The sequence below is a fragment of the Pleurodeles waltl genome, chromosome 8 (genome assembly GCF_031143425.1).
Source record: "Pleurodeles waltl isolate 20211129_DDA chromosome 8, aPleWal1.hap1.20221129, whole genome shotgun sequence".
Lineage (NCBI taxonomy): Eukaryota > Metazoa > Chordata > Amphibia > Caudata > Salamandridae > Pleurodeles > Pleurodeles waltl.
The window spans coordinates 153,789,536-153,814,789 of record NC_090447.1 but is presented as its reverse complement, the minus strand read 5'-3'; the positions used below and the strand labels follow the sequence as shown (position 1 = coordinate 153,814,789).

Sequence of the window (25,254 nt, the reverse complement as noted above, 5' to 3'; positions counted from 1 at the left end):
GGTGGATGACTGGGTGCTGAGGAACACAATAACAAAATTAAACAGCACAAATATTATGTATTGTTAGAATGAAGGATCACAAATATTTTAACTCGTACCTCAGAAAATGGGACAACTGCCTACAGAAAATCTGCTTACCACTAGCAATTTACAATCCTTCATTCACTCAGGGCTTTATCAAAATATCTATCTGAACAATGGTTATGCAATAAAAGTACATATCCGTCAACGAAGACAACAGTTTTGTTGCCATTTGATGAGAGAAAGATTAAAACAGTTAAATATTTCACCTCCCTTAAAGTATTAACATAGTTCTGCAAATTCCCTCCCTTGAAAAAAAGGATACGTCAGCGTCCACATATGATTGTAGCAGGCGAATATCTCCCTGTGAATGGCACTCATACAACGTAACCTATAAGGACAAAAATGAAGTATCACATAAAAATTATCAGATTGTGCTGTAATAGTGTGCATCTGCAACACCCTTCCCGGCACTGTCAGTATAAAGCAGAATAGCTTTCATACACTCACTGCATATACAAAATACATACCAGCACGCAACAGTAATGTTAGCAGCGCCTAGGAGTGTTACCAATATGCAGATAAAGTTGAGACCCTAGTGGAACAAGACCTAGCAACTGAAAACACAATTGATTTCTTTTTTGTACCAATGCTTCACTGCTATGGTTAATGATATTTCCAAACTGGTTTGTGCTTGTTGCATCTGTTAAAAGTGTATTCTTTACTTTATTTTAAACTTGTTTTGAAATTGTGCAGAACATATAAACCTTACACATATTGTACAGGCATAACATTACTGTATACAACAATTAACTCTTTAAGGTGCTTCAATACTCCTAAGAGGGCAACATTTTGATTCTAAAAGCAGCAGAAGTGCTAAGAGGTCAGTCACTGCAACATTTTACAGATGTGCTACAGGAATCTGGCACTATAGACAATATGTAAATTAAACCATTGTAGGAGACTGTACCAGCCCCATACAAGCTCAGGTGTGCATCTGAGGGAGGGTACTGAGGTCTGCCCTGAACCCTAGAGGGGGGACTTTGTAAAGAGTCTTGTACTTAGCCAATGGTCATGTAGTGTTGATGTGGTAGGGAGGCAAGAGAATGAGCTGGAAGACTGAAAAAGGTCCAGGAGACATAATGTGTGACTTTATCCACCAGGTCCAATCAGTATTGCGGAGACTTATCAAGAGCCTGCTCTGTTATTACAACTTGTTCATAGTTATGGTATTAAGTGACTCGACTGTGAGGAAAGGGAGAGCTGCTCTAATTTAAGGGAGGTTTAAAATGTGAAATCTATCTCCAGTTACAGAATAGGTTAGGATTTGAGCTGTATTTTGATATCAAAATTAAACTCCTGTTTTTGCCATTATGTGAGGTGGAAAGCATGTCAGCATGATAACTGATGAGTTAACTGAGAAGAACTGAGACTTGACTTAAGGATAAAGTAGCAAAAGAGATTTCCATTATCATCATCTTAAAACCTGGAAAGGGAGATTAACTCCTAGAGTAAACACTGAAAAGCAGGACATAACTAAGCAATAGGAGAGTGGGATTAGCACTATAGTACATAGGAGCAGTCCACTAGACAGGTCTGGAACACTAAAGTGCAGAACCAGCAGTGCCAACAGAGTGTGTAATTAGCAGAACAGATTATTCACTATTTAATATTGCAGACTGAGGACTACAGTGGAAGCCGTGAACAAGACGAGCAGTTGTGATGAACCTAATAGTGCAGTACAGCAGTCTAATGGAATCCAAATCATGTGGGGGAAGATTCAACATGAAATAATGGAACACTCAACTAGTTCTTCACTTTGGGGATAAATAAGGAGTAAGCCTACCTAAGCATGTAATACCATATTTATGTAATACACAGAACAACTGTATATCATTAAAATTTCCATAACAAAATGGAATTAGGTTAGACTACTTGTGACATCAAGATAGGCCAACAGCAATTTAAGTGAAGCATGGATGCGACAGTTAATCCAATCAATCAATCAATCAGGGATTTATAGAGCGCACTACTCACCCGGTAAGGTCTCAAGGCGCAATACAGCCATGGTAAATGTATTTTCTTGCACAATTTACCATTTCTAAAGACAAATGATGAACTCAGTCTAATGAACTCATGCTAATTATTTTAATATAAAACACCTGCTTTACTTTTAATTTCTCAAAACAAATGTATGAAAGTTTGCAACTTACGACCCAGCAACATTTTGTAGGTTACAGAAGAGTGTTAAGGGTGGACAGAGTATCAAAGGTTTTATAACATAAATGAGCACATTTGCTTTCTTGGCGAAGTAAGCTTTGCATGCGTTTCAAAATATGAGCAATGTTGCTCGAAAGAAATACTTAGCAGGGTGATAAATGTGTGCAAAGGATCGGGTGAGGAATGTAAGGGGGGATGGAGAGCGTTGGATAGTGAGGGGGAAGAACGTAGCTTGGTAGGCAGGAGATTTATCTGCCCACATACCTTTTGGGGAGGGGGTATGGGGGGCAAGAGAAGATTGTTTAGTAGGAATTAAGGAACAGATCCAGGAAGCACTGCAGCCATTCCCCAAACAAATTAAACAGCTAGATTTCCCAGTGGTATATTCAGGTCTAGGGCCAGGAAATCTAGGGACTGGACAAGCAGTCCTCTCGTGATTGAGACAAATTCTGCCCTGCTCGAGTCAATCAAGGCTTAAATCGTGAGGAAAAGTCAAGTAAAATCGTTAGTTCTTCTCTCAGGTTGCACATTCTGATGTATTGTAGTGATATGATTGATTATCTGAGTTCCTTAACACACTGACTGTAGATGTTCACCTTGCTTTAGTGTACAATGTGTAACGGTATCTATCAACTAATGGTGTTTATCTTTTTCCTGTTAATTCACTGAATTTTAGTGGTATTCAATTGCTGGTTCATAGTTTACTCTTGGCTCTTCAGTGATAGATTTAGATGCCTCAAGTTCTTGGATATAAGCAGGTTGAAATAAATGGCGTTATTTAAAGAAAGGCAGGCAGTCCACCATGCTTGCCATGTCATGGATGCCACACTTTCACCCCTTTGGGAGCTGACCACCGATGACAGCAATCCCCCATCAACCCCACAGTCATCGGAGTCATAAGTGCATCTGCGGTGCATCAGAATGATCAACAGGTATATTTTTCTGGCTCGTCCATGATTAATTTTGTTTTTGTGGACTCCTAAATCGGGAGTTTGTGTGTGAAAAGCAATAGCAACAATGCTGATACTTGGGGAGTTTTATCCCTCTGCATAAGACCATTGTAATTTTATGTTGCTGGGTCAGTCATGCCCCACATGGTAAACCTTGAAGGGAAACTGGTCAATGTGACCTAGTAGTCCTGCGGCAGACAGGTCACCATGTCAAGGGTTTCCAATGGCACCGATTGTGGTTCCCCCAATGCTAAATGAGGCGCAGCATCCAAGTTTGAGAGGACAGGAACTCTGGCTTTGCCAAACTCTAAATAAGAGTCAGAGTAAAGCAAATTAGTGCCTCCATTTTCAAAAGATGGATATAGTAAAGGAAGGATATATACTTTCATTTAAAACGTGTTTCCTTAACGTAAGTGGTACTTTGGTGCCACTTATTAAATAATACAATTTAAATACTACTCAATAATAATAAGCACCGTCCCAACAGATATTCAATAAAGTTCCCAACTTCATCAAAATTAAGTAATAGCATAAAACAACATTTACCAATTATTTGAGATTTAACAATTATTGCACATTTATCACAACTCACTTGACAAATGGGAAGGCTCTATGAGTTGGTAAATGGGGCTCATGGCTGAGTTCAACACTCTGTCCCACTGCAAGGGTTTACACAAGCCTACATAGTCAGCTAGACATTTTAATATACCAGCCTTGGTTAGTGGGCTATGGGAATAATTAGGCACAGGGTTGCTCAGCATAGGCTCTACTCTTCAATGACTGGGCCCTTTTATGACTTTGCCTGGCTTCCCAGTGTTACTAATACAACTGCCAGAACGCTCCTAGTTGACAATATTGTTTCCAGTTATTTATTTTAACAAATCAATGCATTCTATTAGTTTTATTATTAATTTGTTTTTGTTTTCAAAACAGCCACTTCACTTATTACACCTGTCCTGCCATCAAGGAGTGGTCTGATACATACTCTGGGGTAAAACAATCACTTTTCTCTGTCGCAGGATTCCTAGAAGTTTGCCCCATCCCCTTCCCTCGAGATTCCAGTACACTATACTTGCACCCTGGGACTCCCCCTAGTTTGAGGTTCTTTGTTCCACCTCCCGCAATACTTTGTACTATTATTGAATAATTTGCAACCTGAGACAGTTCGGTTTTTGATTATTATTATTTTTTTTAAATTAGGTTTATTTCCAGGTTTCCCCTTTCCTTCCCTCCTGCACCACTGTCAAGTTACTCCAGCGTAGTATTGCTGACAACTCGACATTTAAGGCGGTACACAGTTTGGTCTCCGATCGTGCCTTGGGTGGAATCCCATGGCTGGGAACTGAGATGTTATCGTTTACATTCTGCATCTGCATTGGGTTTCTCTTCCCGCAATTTACCTGCTGCAGTATTTGTAGGTCCTTGGGTTGTTTGGCTCCACTGGAGTGGTCCCTTCGTTATGTCTGATGTCTATGATCATTATTGGAAATATTGTAGAAATTCATTTTCCCGGTATACGTTGCCTATCTTAACTTTTGGTGCACTGTCTTGCACATTTGAGTGTATTGCTCATAAATGCCAATAAACCCAAGTTTTTTTTTTATACATAAAAAAGTGACAACCCTAATCAGTTAGAATGATACACCAGGGTGCACAAAAAAAAAAAAAAAAGTCTGCCTGTTGAATTAGTCCATTCAAAAAATATTTTTCATTATTGACCTTGTCACAATCTCCTGAAAATGCAGTTCCAGGATATATTATCGAGGAACATTGTTTTATTGTAGAACATCAGAAACTATACAGAAGGGTCTGAGGACGATGCCACCTCTCCCAATAGAATTATGGGAATATACTTCAATAATCACAAGGAAGAGAAGCCCCCTACAAGCTTTGGTATCCAGTTTCTCCTCTTAAAGTCAATACTGCATGTGTCAAACACACATACTGAAATTGCAAGACACAACAATTAGAAGCTAACCAAGTAAACGTAGAATGGGGTGGAATCTTTTCGTATGAAAGTGTTTATAGCACACTGCTTAACCAGGACAAATGGTACCACAGTTCTTGTGATCTCCCAAACAAAACAGTTAGCAGTACTGTTTCTGTTGTGGTGACTGGGACTCCGATTTAATGGGCAACGTCCTAGAAGTTAATGACAACACTGTACCACACCGTGTTTTAGCCACTTGTACCAGCCCACCCTAGCATTGATAGCCAGCACGCTTGCGCGCGCACACACACACACACACACACACACACAAAAAAAAAAAAAGTTCCAGCTCTACTGACAGCCTCCTTTTTTGTGCAGTCGACTGGGGGGAAAAAGTTGCTGCTATCCATTTAGCTCAAACATCCAGGGGGTAATAAATGCAAGCATCACCTACCTACGGTACGATAAGGACTAGCGACAGGGTTAACAGAAGAGTAAAGTTTTTTTTTTTTTTTTTTTTTTTTATGCGGCACTGCTAGTCCTCAGGTTACTTCCCGGCGCACGTATGGAGTCATATTTCAAACTTATGGGGGAACTCACCCTGTTACTGCCAACAGTAGCAAACACAAGCGGGTCGCCTTCCTTGCTGTGCCAGTTAAACTGCACTCCGAATAGAGGCTGCCCATGGTCCTCCTGAAGAATAAACAAGAGAATATAAAACTAGAATACTCACACATTTCACAGATTGAGGCAGTGCACTGAACTGTACGTAATATTTTTCTTAGGCTGGCTTCTGCGCAAGTTCTTTAAGCAGCACTATATGTAGACCCTCTGGGTCGGAGGTCACATATTGTAAATCTTGGCAGGGTTGGCGGCTGCCAAACAAAAGCAACACATTATTCTGGTAAACACACAAGCACTCTGAAACACTGCTGCTCACAATGGACACTAATAATGCTGTAGATTCCTTCCAGTTCACGAACTGAAAAGCAGGTTGTTGTGGGGATTGAAAGCATCTTTAACACTCGCCATTGAAAGTACATTAGCTGCACAACCTCTCACAGTACCGCCCCAGTTGCCTTTGAAACCTGTGCATCGCCTCAAAAGCAAAGTACTTAAAGACAAAAATACATTGTTGTAGAGAAAATGTTGACATTTTTGCTTTGAAATCCTATTAGTATTCTTTCATCAAATTTGCTTTGCAAGCTTTACTCACAAAAGAAAAAAAAAGTTCTTCAAACAAAATATTTTACAATAGTGAGGAAAGTTTCCTCTGCGTAAACCTCTCCTAATGTACACCACCTCCAGAACAGAGATCTTTCCATGTGGGATTAATATTGATGCTGTTATTTAACATTGGTATTTTGCTTTTCTGTGAGCCAACCTGGTTGTTTATAGATTTATTTAACGTTGAACACATCAAACCCTATGTTTTTTGGTATTTATTTCAAAATGGTTTTTCATTGGTACTTGACCTCATTTTATTAACTGCTACTTAGCTACTTCTATTAATTTGAAGGACATTCTATCTAATCCTCACTAAATAAAACAGAGGTTAACAGGCTGCAAAATGCCAAGACTTTCCAAGCCGTACACATGCCAATGACAAATGAATTTCCAATACTGCAGTAACATTTCAAACGTAGTCTTAATTCCTTGGGTGCCAAGGGCATGACCAGAATGCCCTAGCACCCAACCATGGGGGAAGTGGTAGCACCCTTGCCCCACACAACATGCCTACACTGGGTATGGCAGCAGAAGTACTTCTGCTGCTACCCCAGCCCTGAAAGATCATGACATCAGAACGCAAAACACTAGGCCACCAGGATTTTTTTGCAGTGAGAAGGGAAGCCCTTAGGGTAAATGTCGCTTCCCTCGTAGGGCATGTCTTTGTTTTCTGATACCCCACCCGGTGGTAGACCAGCAGTTTTAGGCCAATCTGCTACCCCACCCCCAAGTATTGGTGGAACTCTCCATGACATCTGGGGAAGTGTATGTAAGGCAGCAGCCCCTTGGGCAACGGTCCACCCACTGAGTATGTGTTTTATTTTATGCCCATCCCAATCCCCAGTGACTTTTCATAGGTCCTTCTCCAGATTTCAAGATGACTTTTGTACAGTTTCAGTCGTCTGTAATAGGCATCCTTGTTGCAGTAGAGCATGCAAGAGTGATTCTAGAGGTTGAGGATGTGGCTATATTGAAAGATCATCACTTTCCTGACTGCACTCCTCCCAACACCCAAAAAAGGCTTTCTTTGTCTGAGACGTAGTGTCCAAAGAGTATGAAAAGAGTTGCATGTACTGCCCCCTAGAATGTCCTCCTAACCCTGGTATATATGCGACCATTAGTTTTTAAATTGTATCACATGCAACTCAAATCCGATGAGGGGGAAAGGAGACTAACACTATGGCCTGCATGGATACATAGTTTCTGTTTTCACAACACGTTGACAATTTTTTGATGTATTTAACACCTATTGTCAACGTAAACATAATTCTAGTTGTGCGTGCAGTGGCTGTTGACTGGGAGTATGTGTACTGGAAGTTGAAAGGCGGTGTGTGCGTAGTTGATCTTGATTAGTGCTAATGCATTAGCCAAGCCTCACGCTTTGCCTAAAATTGACCATTTCCCCTGTATTTGTGTGACAAACTTCCAGAATACGTAGGGTGCCTCAAAAATCCTACCAGACAGCATTTCCCCACTAGCCCCAATAAAAACACTCCCCGGTTGTGTGGCTGGCCCTAGTGACCGCAACAGGAATGGATCAAACCAGGCTTAATGGGAGTCCCCTCGCAGCTACCCACATTGCCAAATTAGGGCACTTTTTTTTATAGGAACTGTAACCGCAAAAGTTACAATTTCTTTTTTTTTCGGGAGACTTGGGTTGTTAACGTTGAGTGGAGGGAAATTTGTGGCTCCCAGCAATTTCCATAAATTTCTCTTACAGAAATTAGAGGAAAGGGCGTGTTTTCTACCAATGTTTGAGGTCTGCAAGGGTTTCTGGGTAAGGAAACCCAGTGAGAGCAGCACAAGTCACCACACAGACTTCTCCAGGTGTCTAGTTTTCAGATCTGTATGGTTTTAATAGGTTTACCTCAATGCAGGTTGAGCTGGAGCCCAAATTCCACAGCTGTGTCCAAGACTCGTTTTGGGCCTTTCCTGTCACAGGGCCAAGACCTTCTCACACAAGTGAGGTATCATTTTTATCAGGAGATATGGGGGAGCGCTGGGTGGTAGGAAATTTGTGACTTCAATCTCCCTACAGAACCTCCTCTCATAGAAATGAGGAAAATGTGTGCTTTTAACCAATTTGAGGTTTGCAAGGGCTCCTCGGTAAGAACAAGCAAAGCCAATAGAGGTTTCCCCTTTGTCTTTTTTTCTATGTAACTGGCTTACAAATATTAGAGAAATGTTATGATAATGTTTGTTTTATGAAATGAAAAACAAACATTATTATAACATGTTTTAAATATTTGTAAGCCAGTTACACAGAAAAAAAGACAAAGGCGAAAAGTATTGCCATGCATGTTAGAAGACTGACGGCGGCAGAAGAGTGGAAGCATGAGAAGACCGAAGACGTCATGCGGTAAAGAAGACAAAGATGGTTTGCAGAAAGAAAAAAGAAGACGAACGGCACCGAAGAAAGAAGACATCAGCGAAGACGGTACGCAAGAAGAAAAAATAAAAAGTAACTTCAGTGTCACAGCCAGAGGAAGGACACTGGACAGTGTCCAATAGCAAGTGACCAGAAGGAGTACTCGGTCCACAGGCAACTCGACGGCAAGATCGGCAGAGATGACGACGACAACAGGAAGTGGCATGAAAAGGACGTGCTGGTCAATCCGAAGCAGGTGAATCAGAGCTACATTGGAGTAAGCCAATGGCAAGTAAGGGACTGCTTACAAGTCCCTTTTAAGTTTTAGCTAACAAAAGATTTTGCAAGTATGCACACAAGCGAAACCTAAAAACTGGCGCAAGTCACACCACCCTGGTGAGAGCCATAACACCCTGAATTTCCCTGGTGACTAGCTTTCAGAAATGCCTGGGTATGGTAGGTTCCTGTGTGAGACACCTGAGCTATGGCCCAAATTCCACAGCAAAATTGTGGATTCTGCTGGGAGAAATACTAGGTCTCCAGGTGGCACTGGCTGTTTATTTCAGAAATACATAGGTTTTGCTCATACCCATTTTTATTCTTGTCATTTTAAAATATGAATTGATGTATAATTGGTACACAACCTAGTGTCATTTTTTTTTAAAGAGCAGCTCAGTTTGTTCTGGGTTTCGCATGTTTTGGAGCACCTATTTTTTCTTCTCATTTTCAAATTTTTTTTTTTTTTTTTTATAACGATCTTAACTGCTTCTTTGGGAAACACCTGCATGATCTACACAAACAACTCCCTGATGAATCCAGAAAATTGTCTACTTTTCACAAATGTACAGCTTTCTGGTATCACCCATGGGTCTGGCACCCACTTCCCCCAACTGCGCAAAGGCTGAAACCACAAACTTTAGGAAAAATGGGTCACATCTTGGGGGGAGGAAGCTTTCTTGTACACCACTTACCCCCATTTTTGCAAAAAGGAATGTTTGGGATAAAAAGATGCAAATTTGGCACGTGGATACCTTATGTGAGGGGAGGTGGTGATTTGAAAGCTTAACCAACAAGTACACCAAATACAAAAAGTGCTTTGCATTTTTTAGGGGAAAAGGCTTAGCAGCCATGGGGTTGAAAAATAAATTAAATCTTACTCCTCTACAGAGCACTGTCTTGTTAGCTATATGGATCTAATATTGTTTATACTTTAATAATGTGGATTGCCATCTGTTAAAGCAGAGCTTTTCTGCCACTAAGGTGACAAAATATTATTTCCAGAAGGCCTATGTTATTAACAGCTTACATAGAGGTGAACTTTGGGCAAAACTCAATAAAAGGGGCACTCCTCAATCTTTGCTGAACCCAATTATTGGTTATATTCTAACACAGAAGACTAACTTCCCAGTGGGTCACCTCAGAGAAAATTCCCATGAATAAAGGACTGAAGAAAGACTGTATACTTGCACCCCCAACTTCTTAATCTATATGTTGCTGAAATATGTAATGCCCCACTTTCAAAAAGAGATTGCCCGCTTAAGTTGGCCAAACTAAAATCAATACCAAAAGTATGCTGATGACATTATCTTGCCGGATCAAACTGGAGTTAGCCTTCAAAGGCAACTGGACGATCTAGCTAATACTGCAAGGCCAACAAAATTAAAAGCAACATGCCCAAAGCAAAAAAGTTCTAGTATTCGGAAGAAGACTTTTTTATTTTATTAAAGGTAATTGACTGATTGGCAGTGACCACACCGAGAAAGTCATGTGCTACAAATATCTCGGGGTATTGTTTAAGGAGAGAGAACATATTATGCCACACGAGACATCAATTAAGAATGCAGCAAATTTTCTGCATTTGACTTTTTGACGATTATTAAAGAATGTCTACTGTCCTGACAAGACAACTGTGTAAAGTCATGGAGTGTAAATTACTGCCAACCATTCTGTATAGCATAATTGTTTTCACTGATAAATCGGGTGACTGACTAGAGATAACACAATGTAACTGCTACCACCATGCATTACGACTCCTGCACTCCTTCCCCGCCAGGCTCAGCAAGATTGAAGTTCAATCTGATCAATTGTAAATTAATTTTCAAGCAGATCTCTCGTACCGTAAAAAGCTATGGGCAGAGTCCAACAGGCTGAATTTCCACCTATGGACTGTGATAAAGAAAGGTCGACGACTTATCGCGAAAGATCCCCAAAGCACTTAAAAGCCATTTATTTCTGAAAGACAGGGCTCCCGCAATACACACTTCTTCAAAATAGTGAACAGGTAAAATGGTTATTGATCACTTCAATTTTAAGAATCTGTTATAAAAAATAAAATTAAAAAAAACACACATGCATGCACTCCTGTCCTGTGATTTTCTGGCAGCCCCTCACTATTTGAAGCTGCCTTGGCCACTCAAATGGAAAGTAGCTCTGATGAGGCTTAAACCCTTTACAGCACTCTGGTATGGAAGACTGGTGCAAAGCTCAGACTGTTCTTATCGAGGGTTCTGAGTCACTACTTCATGTCATTTGTATTTGCCCTAATCTTGCAGCTGCCCAGAAACACTGGCTGAAACCAAAGTTCAGGTGTCTATTAGAACTTAATAAACTGCAGTGGAGTGTTGTCTAAAGGGAAGTCAGCCAGATGATGTCCTGCTTCACGTTTATGAAATTTGCCATCACATAAATGAATAATCATAAGCAACTGTTACCTTGAACTATGAAAAGAGACTTCATTTCATGCTTATGTGATGACTCCCTAAATTCTACTTTGGAACTGATCACACCGTAGCAATTTGATTCTTTATTCGTTTTTTTTCATTTGTCTGCAACAATTAATCAAATTCAGGGTGCCTTTGTGTTTTACCTTACTGCAAGGCATTGGTTGCAGTACAATTTGGTTTTATTGGACATTTGCTACACGACTGATCATATGATTTGCAGTTATTAGTTTTTGTAATCTGCTCTTGTTTAGGAATGGTTTTAATTAGTCTAGAAATAAAATGTATTTACTTAGCTTTCATAAAATAAACAGTGAAGAAAATGAAAGGAAATATATTCAACAGTGATGTATTTGAAGCAGCTGAACAGAATAGGAAGACTGTTTAGATTGGCTACCTCGCAGCAACATTGTTTATATATTATCCCACCTCTCACACAGCATGCACACATACCTTAAGGCTGTTTACGCATCTGAAGGAATATTTACATTTCTTGGACTTCCATTTCCCCTTACCCCAACTCTTCCTGCCAGGTGCATTAGGGGTGTTGGTTGGGGTATCAGGACGTTCAGTATTTGTGCCACTTTCTATACTCAGAGCATCATCCTATGAAAAAAACAAGACAACAAAAAGTTAATATTTCACAAAGGTCTCAACAAGCTCTTTGCTACCAGTTTATAGGTTTCTACAGAGAAACAGATGAATGATAGAGATCATGTCTTCGCACCAACAACTTTGTGTTGCAGAAAAATATCACTGCCAGATTGTGAACTTTGTTCTATAAATAAGACTAATGCTTCTTTTATTATAGACCTTTAAATGGAAAGGCTGCAGAACAGCTAGCAAGGCCTTACAAAGAGGGCAACACCAGGCTAGCGAGCTGTCTGAATGAATGTGTAATGAGAAAACCATGTAGGAGGCCATAGAAGAAGTATATGAGAGAGTGGAGAAAGAAATATTACATTTCAAAACCTTCAAGTAAGGCGAGCGAGAAGGCTAAAAGAAGAGCCACCATTCAACTATAGAAGTCAGAGGACACAGAGATCAAACAAAGACTTGATATTTGAAGGGAGAGTAAAACTCAAAACCACCTTATCTGGGCAATGTTTGCTCAAGCAACAGGAGCATCCATGAATAAACAATGGAAAACACTTACACGATAAAAGTTGGGTTCTAAAGAAGCAGTTCTTAACCTTCTGACTTTTGAGGGCCCCTACTACATCAGTACACAAAGCCTTTTCTCCCCAGATCATTCTTAAATCCTCCATTTTCATGTTTCACAAATGATCACTTTTTTCTGCACCCTCTTGTCACTCTCTCCAGCACGTACTTCCTGGTATCTCACGCACCTCATCACTCCCACAAACAAAACAGAACACACCCATTCAACTGTAAACACATCAGATCAGTCAACATTTCAGCATCTTTGTTCCTCCTTCACACCCTTTCATATATAAGTACAACTGCTGCATGCCACCATTGCTATGAGCTCACTGCAGAGAGGCCAAGGATACAATATTTAAGTAGTGTAAACACAATGATGTGAGAAACTCACAATGCCTTCTGCCTCAACTCCACGCCTCTCAATTAAGTTCTATTAGAAATACCCACCCACAACCTGAACTCACAGGGATACCTACGAGTGGCCCCAGGCCACAGCATGCACAGCACAAGATTAATAAGCAGTATGAAATAACTGCAGGAAAACAACCTGCTGGAAAAACGAAACACTCTTGGGGAAGTGTAACCATGAGCTTTCTCACCAACATTGATTACCTCATTTTGATTAAATATTACTGCCGACTATTGGCCCCCAGCTTCCCCAGGCACATTGGAAAGCGCTGGGCATGCTAGTTTGCAGACCCTGACAATGTGCTGTGGACCCTTGGAGGTCTACCAGGACATAGGTTAAGAAACACTCCCTTAAGATATGAAACCTCCTACATAACTTTCGAGGCAATCATTTGTAGCAATACACCTCTACAGCAGCGAAGTCTGAGATTCCAATCAACCCCAAAATAATATGAGGAACAAAAGGGCAAATGAAACAATGCTCACAGTGTTCGGTTGACTAATCATTAATATCTACTTGAAAGCTCCTAACAATGCTTGTGAAGGATACCTTTATTTGACTAATTGGTGTAAGGTTTCTAGCTTTTGAAACTACCTACAACTTATCAAGCAGCCTTCCTTCTTGTGCACAACTAATGCCGTTGTTTCCTCTTGAACAAAAATAAAATAACCCTCCGCCATGACGAGTCTCAAGCCCACCTACAAAAGGAGGAAGGTTATGCACGGGCTAGCTACCCCCACCATGTAAAAAATCCTAGCTAACAAAAGGCCAACCATAAGGCTTGGGAAGAGAGGAATCTCCTTCACAGAGCTGGTGAAAGCCAGAGATCCCTGAAAGCCACAAAGCTGATCCAACTGCTATAGACCAAGCCCATCACCATCGGACATGGAAAGTGAGACTATGTACAAGACTGCACAAGTGGCAGCGGAATTGGGGAAAAAAATATATAAAAAATAAAATAAAACCTTGCCCTGCTTGGCATCAGCAAGACTAGATGGGCAAAGTCTGGACAGTAAGGACTGGTCAAAGGAGGAATGCAATTGTATTCTGAACACGAGGAAGAGAATGCCCAACTCACTCAGGAAGTAGCACCGATGTTAACGCCAGCAGCCAACAGAGCGCTGATTGGATAGGTAACTGTAATGATATCTGTATTTAACTACTGCTCTATCTTGACCACAGACTCCATTTTGTGCTTACCTTAGCTTCAAACACTGGTATATTGGTGGTGCAGGTATTTTTCCGTCCACAACTTATGCAACATGTTTTTCGCTCCTCTCACTCTTTCTCACCAAGGCAGGGACATAACATGGAGAAGTGAGGGAGAGATAAGGATGTACCAGAGAATGTTTATGGTATGGCAGGGAACAGCTCAATCTTGGGAGCGCATCTTGGGATGTGGCCAATCACAAACGTGCTCTTTCAACATTGACCTCGTACAACTAATGTTTGAACAACTTACTGTACGGGAGGGGGGAGTTTCTAGAATTCTCCACTCCAGCTTGTGGAAAGTATATAAGATGGAAGCTTGACAACCGGGGTTAAACAGAACTTATGTCCGGGAGGGGAAGCTTTGCTCAGATCCCACTGCAGGTAGTTCTCTCTTTTCACGGTCGTTTGGGTTCACAACGTGAAGTTGGCAAAGAGATGATGTCTATGTCAAGCACCATGGTGATGCATTTTTTTATTCTTATTTCTTGCTTTGTGCATGAAAATATGGTCACTAAATATATTATTTTCTTTGTTACTATGATCACTATTATTCTACTGCTGTGATTATTTTCAGAGGTGCACTTGTGTTGCTGCATTTGACCTAAACGGTCACATTATGCTTTCCCTATACGAACCTTGAGAAGTGCCTTAATAAATCTATTACTCAAACTAAGAGCTGAATTCTTGGCATTCCTTTTATTTTGTCTACTCTCACTCTGAAGCACGCAAAACAACCGCCCACAGTCCCAGAATCATCAGCGCGAGAAGAGGAACATGAATGTTATCAAATGCTGTGGACCTACAAACGACAGCAGGGAAGATGAAAAAGAAAAGTTTTACATTAGACTCCATTCCACCCTGGAGAAATGCCTTGAGAGACATCACCATACTTATGGGGGACCTCAATGGAAAGATTGGAAGAAACAACACTGAGTACCAAGTCATGAAAGAGAATGGTGAAAGGCCTGCAGATCTCAGTGTCCCGAACAGTCTGGTGATGGGCGGTAGTCTATTCACACATGAAAGACTACACAAGCAACGTGGTGTCAGGCCAGACCATTAAACAGACCATTAGATCAACAATGTCCGTATGTTCCTGTACTGCCATTTGATAAGTTTTGTTTTGACCAATGACTTTGTGTTTCACCACTGCGCATATTAGTTGCTCAATGTTCACCAGTAGCACATGGTATGTTTTGTTCAGTTTAGCCGCCTATGGGCTTTGACATGGCATTAGCCATTACTTTCTGTATTCAGTTTAGCCGCCTATGGGCTTTGACATTGCATTAGTCTGTATTCTGCCTATTGGCTTTGACATGGCATTAGCCATTACTTTCTGTATTCAGTTGAGCCACCTATGGGCTTTGACATTGCATTAGCCATTACATTCTGTATTCTGCCTATTGGCTTTGACATGCTGTATCCAGTCTAGCCGCCTATTGGCTTTGACATTGCATGCCTATTGACTTTGACATGATGTATTCAGTTTAGCTGCCTATTGACTTTGACATGCTATTAGATATTCTGCCTATTGGCTTTGACATGATATTATACATTGCATTTTGTATTCAGCTCAGCTGCCTATGGGCTTTGACATGATATAAGACATTGCATTTTGTATTCAGCTTAGATGCTTATTGGCTTTGACATGACATTGCATTTGATATTTAGGTTAGCTGCCCATTGCCTTTAACGTGGAGTTAGACATTGCAGTTGAGAATCCAAGCTGTATTTTTCCAAGCTGTGTTTTTGCACCAGAGAACCAAGATGTTTTTCTCACAGTAGACTAGACATGATAAGAGAGAGTACATGGGTGTTGTTTTTCTCTTCGCTGGAGCTTGGGAACAGGAGTAGTCTTGGAGACCTGGCCAGTCTCCAAAAGGCTTGCTCAGTTTCCCAGGTCTGAGAGGAGGGTGCACACCTTTGTAACAAATGTAACAGGCTGCAGAGAGTCAGATTCGAATCTGCCGGACCTCGTGCTGGAGCTTGGCGCAGGCTGCCAGCAATCCCGTGTGGGTAGATGAATCTCTCTTTCTCGCGGCTGACAGGGGTCATCAGCTTGCAGACCTTAGAAAGATGAAGCTGTAGATAGTTCCCACACGGTGAAGTATTTGTTTTGCTTTGCATTCAATATCTTATAAATTGAACCTGCTGTGTATATTGCAAACTGATATATTTTGTTTGATTAACGCGGACTTGAAAGCTACTAATTCGTCATTCATAAAATATTGTGGTTGGGGAAGAATTAACAACAATAAAAGTCTTCTTTGACCTCAGAAGTGCATTTCTGTTGTGTTATGTTAGTGTTTAGAAACTAGATAAGAGGAAAGCACTACAGTTCCGGAGGTTCCTGCAGGAAGTTTGAGTGATGAGGAGCAGACGTGGCATCAGATCATCACCTGTTCGTGGCCAGGCTAAAGCAAGCATGGAACCGATAAACCAACACCAGATATATAACACCACCCTCTTCAAAGTTGCACAGAAACTGATTGAATACTCAGTCACCCTCTGCAACAAGTTTCAAGTTGTGCAAGAAGTAGAGCAGTTGTCTTCAAAGCTTTTAAAATGTAAAAAATCAGCTCCCACCCCAGAATCTTTCACAATTATTTTATTAAATCGACAATGTTTAAATAGGCCAAAACATATTTGAACATTACAGTTAGGTTTTCTTACCCCCTTTAACAATGTAATCAAATACTTGATACCTACTCCCAGCCAGAGATGTTAGTGATGGCCCATTACAAAGTGATTTACTAACGCTTAATTTTTCAGTTTAAAACTGAACACTCAACAGCATGATGCTCCTCAGTCAGAGCCCACCCCCTGCCCCAGAGGGGTCTGCCACCCAGTTTGAAGACCTCTGAACCACAGGATGACAGTGAACATTAGTGGGAGAAGAAGATCAAAGAAACAGTGACCCCAGGCTTCCAGGGGGTACTGGGTCCAGGGAAACACCGGCATGTAGAATGGATCTCCATTGAGACACTGCAAAATCCAAGCAAGAAAGGAAGAGAAAGCTGCAGTCAACACCAGATGGATAAAGAGAAGATCAAAGAGGATCCATTAAAACCAACAAGGAAGCAAAGAGAGGGTTCAGAGCAGACAAGCTAAGATTAATCAATGGTCTTGGCACAGAAGCCCAGGAAACAGTAAGTCATGCCAGAGTGGCTTACTGTCTCTACAACATAAGAAGGTAACTCTGGCAGAAATACCTGTCAAAGACAAAGCTGGGAAGACAATCATGGGTAACAAAGGCCAACAACACCGAAGAGTAACTGCACAAACTACAGAAGGATAGCTTTTCCATCAACCCCAGGCAAAGTGTTCAGAGTCACCCTTGAAAGGATGAAGGAACAAGTGAATGTTCAGCTACGTGATCAGCAAGCTGGCTTCTGCACAGACCAGAATGCAACACTGAGCAGTTGATGAAATGTACCTCCCCCTTCCATGTCAATTTCGACTGAGAAGATATAAGACAGTGTGGACAGAGACCCATTGGAAACTCCACTACCACAATGGTATGTCAGATAAACTTGTAAGAATTATCAAGAACTCTTATAAGGTAATGGATTGCAAGACAGTCCATGGAGGACAACTCAGAGAAGCCTTTGAAGTGAGGACCAGAGTGTGCCAGCGTTGTTTGCTCACGCTTTTCCTCTTCCCGATGGCAATTGGATCATGAAGACATCCACAGCATGAAGGAATGGGATCTAGTGGACACCTTGGACACATCTTAACGACCTGGACTTAGCACACAACCTGGCCCCTCCTATACCCATCTGCTGATGCAAGAGAAGACAGACAATGTGGCAGTCACATCAGCACACCTTGGCCTCCACACCCAGAGGGGAAAAACCAAGACCCTGAAGGCTAACATGGACAACAAAACTGTAATCATTTTTTCAGGAGATGCACTGGAAGAAGTTCAGGCTTTCACCTACCTTGGCAGTGTCATAGACAAGCAGGGCAGCACAGATACCAACATGAAAGCAAGAATCCACAAAGAAAGGGCTGCCTTCATTTAGCAAAAGGAGATCTGGACCTCCAAGGAGCAAACGCTGCAAACCAAGATCAGAATTAACACCAACATAAAACTGGTCCCTTCTGTATGGAGGAGAAATCTGAAAGACACCAGTGATCACTATCAAAGTCTAGACCATCATCCACACCTGTCTGAGGAAAATCCTCAAAATCCTAAGGCAGCAGACGTTCCACTCCCTGCCAGTGAAGAAGTCATGAGAAGACACTGGGGCTGGATAGGTTACATCCTCTACAAGGCCACATCAAATACCTCCAGGCAAGGCCTCACCTGGAACCCTTATGGGACTAGGAAAGAAGTAGGCCAGGAAACACCTGGCGTTGAGGCCTCAAGGCCGACTAAAAGAAGATCAATTACACCTGGAGTCAAACTGACTACCTTACACTTTCTATGTAGGGCCCAGCCCTAAAACAAAATACAATGGAGGACTACAGTGATCCAGCTGCCACAACCTACCTGCTGTGGTAAGGTCCGGAATGGCAGCAATCCAAAACAGTGGGCAAAAACAGACATTCCTATACAAACAGTACTGACCAAAAACACTAAAATGATAGATGAATTGGCAAAAATATTTGAAGCGGTAAACTTCACCAATGGGCAGTTTGGCAGGACAGGGTTGGTTGTGCCTCTTCCTCTCACAGGATATCAGCAAAATGACCATCAAGTAATATGGTTAACAGCATACAAAGCCAAACCTTCTAAGAGTGAGCTTAGCTTATTTGTAAAATTGAGATAATGTGCCTGGGTCTGTGCACATCAGCAACAATTGTGTTCTGTTAACAAGCAGTTTTATAAAAATACAAACTCCACAAGACAGTGTAAAATAAGTAAGGTGTTGCAGAGTCAAGTAAATCAGTTTACCAAGTTGCAGCATTTAGTTGGTCTCTTGCAGGGACCACCACCCTAGTTGGGAGGGATAAGAGTGAGAAGCAAATGTTGGAAGCAGAAAAGCATAATGTGCCCCTGGATTACACAGAAGTGCTACTGTAAAATGTGTTGTCGCTGCGCTTTTCATCGGCTGTATCACACATAACCTCCACATGTTTAATGTAAGTCAAAATCGAAAAAAGTCGCATGACATTTTCGATTTATTAATCAGTAAAATATACACTAGTGTGCACAAGAAGTAGGTACTGCAAGAGTGCACTCAAAGGTTTGAAAAATCCAAACATATTGACCTCTCATTTTAAGGTCCCTTAACTTGGGTCTTGAAGTGGCATCTAGTTTGATTCTTGAATAATATGCATGATTTTTAAGGCACTGTGGGATTTGTGTTCAATCCATAGAGGTACCTAAAGGGGGCAATAAAAAGGACACAAAGGAACCCAATATGAAAGAATCTTTAAGGTTTCATTGAGATGACAATAATAATAAAAGAGTACAACAATTTGAATAGATGCAGGCTTGTACTGAAGTCAGAGAGCAGGGTCTTCATACAAGAGTCTGGAGCGAAGTATTTTAAGGCAAGTTCTGTATTTCATATTAGGTTCTCAGGTTACAGCAACAGGAAGGTAGGTTCTGTCAGGGCTTAATTCTCCCTCCAAACGTGAGTCTCCCAGCTTCCATTCCACACCACACAACAAAACTATTACATTCTGTATTCTCAGCATTCCCAACACCAGCTTAGACATCCAGAGAATGAGAACTCGCAGGAATTACACACCTCCTTTCCTTACAAAACAAAGAAAAGCAATACCCTTGCATATTAAGCATATGCATAATCATATACAACCACTCAATTGCCAAAACGTTGGCTTACACATTCACCTGTTAAAGTCTCCAATATCCACACAGACAACAATCAGCAGTCACAGAAACTCTGCAACGGATCAAGAAAAGAGACTCTTCACACCTTATGTCAAAGAAATGAGTCAACAACTAAGCAGTGACTAACACACAGTGGTCTAAGACTTGCAAATCTTGTGAACTCCTTGGACATGACCACCACATTTCTGCAATCTCAAAATGACGCCTCAACATTTACGCACATGTGAAACCTAGTCTCTGATGCTCAGTCAAACAGCTTTCTCAAATAAGGGTTTCGCCCTCATCCTCTAGTCTCCATATTCAAGGAACAAAAGACAACCAGAAAATATAATCTTACATCACCATCACCTCATTTAAAATTGCCATGACCAGACCGCAACAGAAAATCCTTCATTACAAAACACATTATTGCACAATGTCCTTAAACACCCAGCTCACTTTACTATACTGCACAGCGCAACAAATTCTTAACACCTTCCTTGTCTTAAACAAGTAACACAGAAACACCCCACTGGGACAATACACTACACCACCACACACATGCAGGTAAAGAAGCACTCACCTACAACACAATAGAGTTACATCAAACACTACTAATGGAACACAACATCGACCAACTCCTTTATATACAAAATGAATAAAAATGCACCAAAAAAACCTATAACAATTATTCTGCCTCCAGCACTACAAGCCTGTTGAATTTTCCCATCTATACAGAATGATGACTCGGGCGAAACTTGTAGCCATCAGCCACAACACGGCAGGATATTTAACTACCCCATATTTTCACTCCATGGAGTATTCACCCTTCAGACCTCCCTCAACATAGTACTTCTCGCCTCCGCTTGAGACCCAATGGGTACTCTTCCATGCAAATTATCAGGACAGGGTTCTACTCTTCCCTACCTAAGGACAATACAGGATACTTCCTCTTCAAAGTAAAGATTGGGTACCACACTTCCCCAACTATGCACATAATTAACGCCCCTAATTCTTTTTTACAGATAAATACAGAAGAAAAATACTGCATTTCCTGCCTGTATTTATTTCTAAAAGTGGAAAAATACATAAAATTCTGCTTTTTGTGATTGACTCTCCATGCAGTCCTTCATTAATACCAGGCCAACAGCTGAGTTAGGAAAGATAAAAAACATTTCCCTAAATACAGGCATTTGATGAAGTATTTTTGTAAGTAATGCCAATATTTACATGTGGGTGTAGTGTCATGTCACATTTGCTTATTTTGCTAAAGCATGACAGGCATGAATGCATGTTTATAATTACGAAAATATAGCATTTTACGACCCCATTTATTCCCAAAAGAAAAATAATTATGGATACACACCAATAAGAAGATCGAAAAAAAATAATGGCAGTTAAACAGACCGGAAAGTGAAAAAGATAAATACCAGAAAACAGGGTGCCTACATTTAATGCGGTACTCTCTCGGGTCATTTCTAGTGTTGGAGAGCTGCTCTTTCCGCAATTCACACCAGTATCTCTCCAGATGGGAGACTACTTTTCCCCAAATGTGTGATAGCTTGTCATGCATAGCTATCATTTTACCACCAAAAACACAGATGATCACCACGCCTTTTCACCCCAATTGCTAACTAGACCACAAAAAGAGCTGAAATTAAGTCATCACGCAGTAGTAGCAAAACAAACTCCAGGTGAATTATTTTAACTTTCCAGCCTGCCTTGCATCACTAAGCATTCAGCACAACATAACCATAAACAAAAAGCAATTCCCAAATAATAGAAGTAAACATACAATATTAACAAAAAAAAAAAAAACTTACTAACCAGATGCATACATTACTACAAGGTGTTTATGGCACATGTGAATATTCAATAATCAGCAAACAAAATGGCTTAATGCATCCATTAGTTTGACAAAATAGAACTATACTACACACATGTCAAATATTCACGCTGATGAATGAACAGAATGACTATTTCAACACTGCAATTGGACAAATGCCAGGCAATCGATGTTTTAATTTCAGGACACAGTATATCCTTGAACCGCAGCCATATCAATTGCCTAAGTGCTTGGGTGTGGGGCTACAACGCTTTCTAAATTAATCCACGTGCCTTGTGTAGTCTTTCTTCAACATCTCCAGACCTGTTTCAATAAAATTTGAGCTCATTTCCCACGTTTGTGACGTCTAAGTCTATATAATCAGTGTCTCAAATGTGATGGTCGGGTCTTCTATACAACCAGTGTCTCAAATGTGATAGTCAAGTCTGTAATCACAGACATTTGTATGGGTCCTCTACGAGCAAGCTGCGCTACCTCTGCCCATCACCTTGACACAGGTAGTAGGAGCAGTGCCATCTTTATTAGGCACTCCACAATGGGTGCCATCCAATATTCACACAGCACACATGACTCACAAGGGCATGACTAGCCTTTGCCACAGTCATAACTGAGGAACCCTACCCTGCTCTCACCAGCACTTTTCCTTATACCGCAACCGAATACATTTCTGCCTGTCGCACCAAGGGTCATTTCTTAACTAAGTTTACTGTAAGATTTCCTACTGTCTCCACAGTGCTGCCCATATAACATCGTTTTCATATAACTGTTCTTCTTAAGACCATAAGAGGGCACACAGTTTAGAACTTCCCATAGCAGGCTCCCTCACCTTGCAAGACCTTCACCGCCCACTTCGCTGGGCTCCTCCTACACTGCAGCCTGAGCTGCCAGAACTTGATGATGGTGTCGAGTATGGGCCACCCCAAGCTAGTAGTCTATGTTCATATTCCTTCTCACACCGACCTTCCCCACTGCTAGAAATGGCTTCTAACTACCACTATAGTCCTTGTGCATCTTCACGGTCATGAAGAACTCGTCGCAAAAATGTTGGTGCCATTCAATCAAGATCTTGATTTCGTGTTATGTCCTTAGGTTACAGAAACAGGAGATAGATCCTTTCAGAGCTTTATCCTCCATATAACTGTGCCTATCTCCTACCTACACCGCCACATAACATAAAAAAATCATGAACACTGCAACCCTTGACCGTTTACTTTTTCTCTCAAAGCTTCAAGTGGTGAGAACGAGAGAGAAAACCAAGTTAATGTTCTTTATTCACCCCCCCCCCCCCCCACCCAAATCATCAACGTACCACAATAACTCCAATAAATGTGTCGGTCTGTAGGAACGGTCTTCCAAAATGTCTACTGGAAAGTCGGCCACCCAACCAATTCCAACACACCCTAACCACGAGCTCCGTAAAACCTTACATGGGAGGTCAGTTTAGCGCCTTGCTTGTAAAAACTGTAGAAATATAGAATACGAACCACTTAAAAGCTACATTATTTCTCAGAAAAATGGCGACCTTAGACCAGCCAACTGCAACTGATGTACCTCAAGCGAACTAACGCAGGTGCGTAAATGCACCAACTAGACACATCCGCTGCATCCTCTTAAGTGTGGCCCTTGGATACAAAATGAAGCCACAGGACGTAAATTTGCAGATTTTTCCAGCGTATGCAGTCTGGGCACTGCCCTCTTCGCAAGGTCAAGACATTGATCTTTAACACAAATAGCATTTAGTTAAAAAGGTCCTCCTAAGTAATCATAAGGGGGGGAGTCACTTCCTGTCTACCAAACTATGAAAAACTGGCAAATTAATTAAAGAAATCCAGATTCATTCTTCGCTCTCGGTGCGGTAGAGATGCCGCCCTTGCCGGTGTGACTCACGTTGTCGTCCCCAGAGAGGTCGGGGTTGCTATTCTCATCGCTGCTCAGCTTCTGCTTCTTGCCCGGCATCTCGTTGTTTCCCGCCAGAGCCGCCCAACTCACGGACATGTTCCGCTTCCCAGACTCCGCTCAACCAATGGTGGCCCCGTGGCGTCTGTCGCACACCATCAACGTCTATCGACACAGAAATAGGACACGAAAACAAAAGATAGCCAGGTTGCAATAAAAGCAGCGGCCATCTTTGAATATGAGTGATGCCCGAATAAAACGAACTTATCAATGCCACCAGCCTGCCGCCTTGATTGTTGAATGTAGGAATAGACGTTAACTCAATTATATTATCGTTAAAAAAAACAACCGTCAATATTATTTTCCCATTGTTCAAACTACATAGTAAAACAAGCAATACTGTTGTGTATATGTATGTACATTCCTTATTGGAATTTTATAGTGGGTGGCTCGAGGGAAGTTCAAGAGTCTATGAAGTTGTGTTCCTTTGAGTCAGTTGAGCCTTAGTGTACCACAGAGCGGACCTGTTCCCTTACTATACCCGCTTACCTCAATAAAGAAGACATGCGCTTACTGTGGTTCCTGTCTTCCTTCCACCGTCACCACTTCAATCTGGCGACGAGGATGGTGGAAGTATAACGGCCTGGTGACTGGTGTATTGGATTATCTGCCTTCTTCACTCCTAGCAATGATTGTGGACTTTAAGCATGCCGTCGACGAAGCAGGTGATTTCCGCAATTTTAAGCAGTCAAACAAAAGATATGCAGTAAGCTCATTCGCAACGCACCATCCCTATTTATATCCCTTTAGTACATCAGCATAGGTAGAAAACATGAAACGTATAGTAAAATTTCAAAGAACGTGCAACTACACCAAAGTTCCTACTGCAATAAGGAACTCGGCGGGGCTGAAGGACAGCTCCACTAAAAAATGCTCCAAAAGGTGGTGCACTTTTTTATATTCAAATTTGGGGATCCTGCTTTATCTGCCGCGTATGGGCTCTTCAGGATACGCGCGAGCGGAGACTGTTACCAGTTGTGCAACGCGCATTGAAGGGTCGCGTGCTCGTCTCTAGGGAACAAGCACACGTTCTGGAAAAATCCGAGCGTCTCCGAGGAAACGGAGACGCAACACTGTGATGCGCGAGAGGAGCATCAACCCGGAAGAAGCTGAGCGTCTCCAAGGGAACGGAGGCGCAACACCAAAGCGCGTGATTGCAAATTCCCGTCTCGAAGCGTCTCCAGGGAAACAGAGACACAACACAAGAGCGTGTGTGTGGAGCGTTTCGAAATTAACGGGAGGCGCACTGCACTGCGTTGGAGGATTTTTTTTTGTTTGTTTTTTTAATTTCTTTTGTGGTGTGCGCATGATAGTTTTTTAAAAAATCTCTCTTCCTTTCTTCAACACTGGATCTGAAAAGGAAGAAGATAAGAAAGAATATTAAAGGGAACAGGTCCTAGAAGTTTATTGTTGGCAAGCCAGTAGCTACACTTTAGTTGTGCCAAT

At 41.5% G+C, this 25,254-nt stretch overlaps 1 protein-coding gene across 2 annotated transcripts in view; it reads right to left on the bottom strand.

The window, feature by feature from the left end:
* EED (embryonic ectoderm development) overlaps positions 1-23,895 on the bottom strand; it is a 62,706-nt gene extending 38,811 nt beyond the window's left edge. For both annotated transcript variants that reach the window (XM_069203986.1, XM_069203987.1), the window contains exons 1-4: positions 23,740-23,895; positions 11,890-12,042; positions 5,722-5,814; positions 347-412 (exon numbers count right to left, since the gene is read on the bottom strand). In XM_069203986.1, coding sequence (XP_069060087.1) covers positions 347-412; positions 5,722-5,814; positions 11,890-12,042; positions 23,740-23,847 — 420 coding nt within the window. In that variant the 5' untranslated portion in view covers positions 23,848-23,895. The remainder of the gene's footprint in view (positions 1-346; positions 413-5,721; positions 5,815-11,889; positions 12,043-23,739) is intronic.
* Between the last annotated feature and the right edge of the window lie 1,359 nt (positions 23,896-25,254).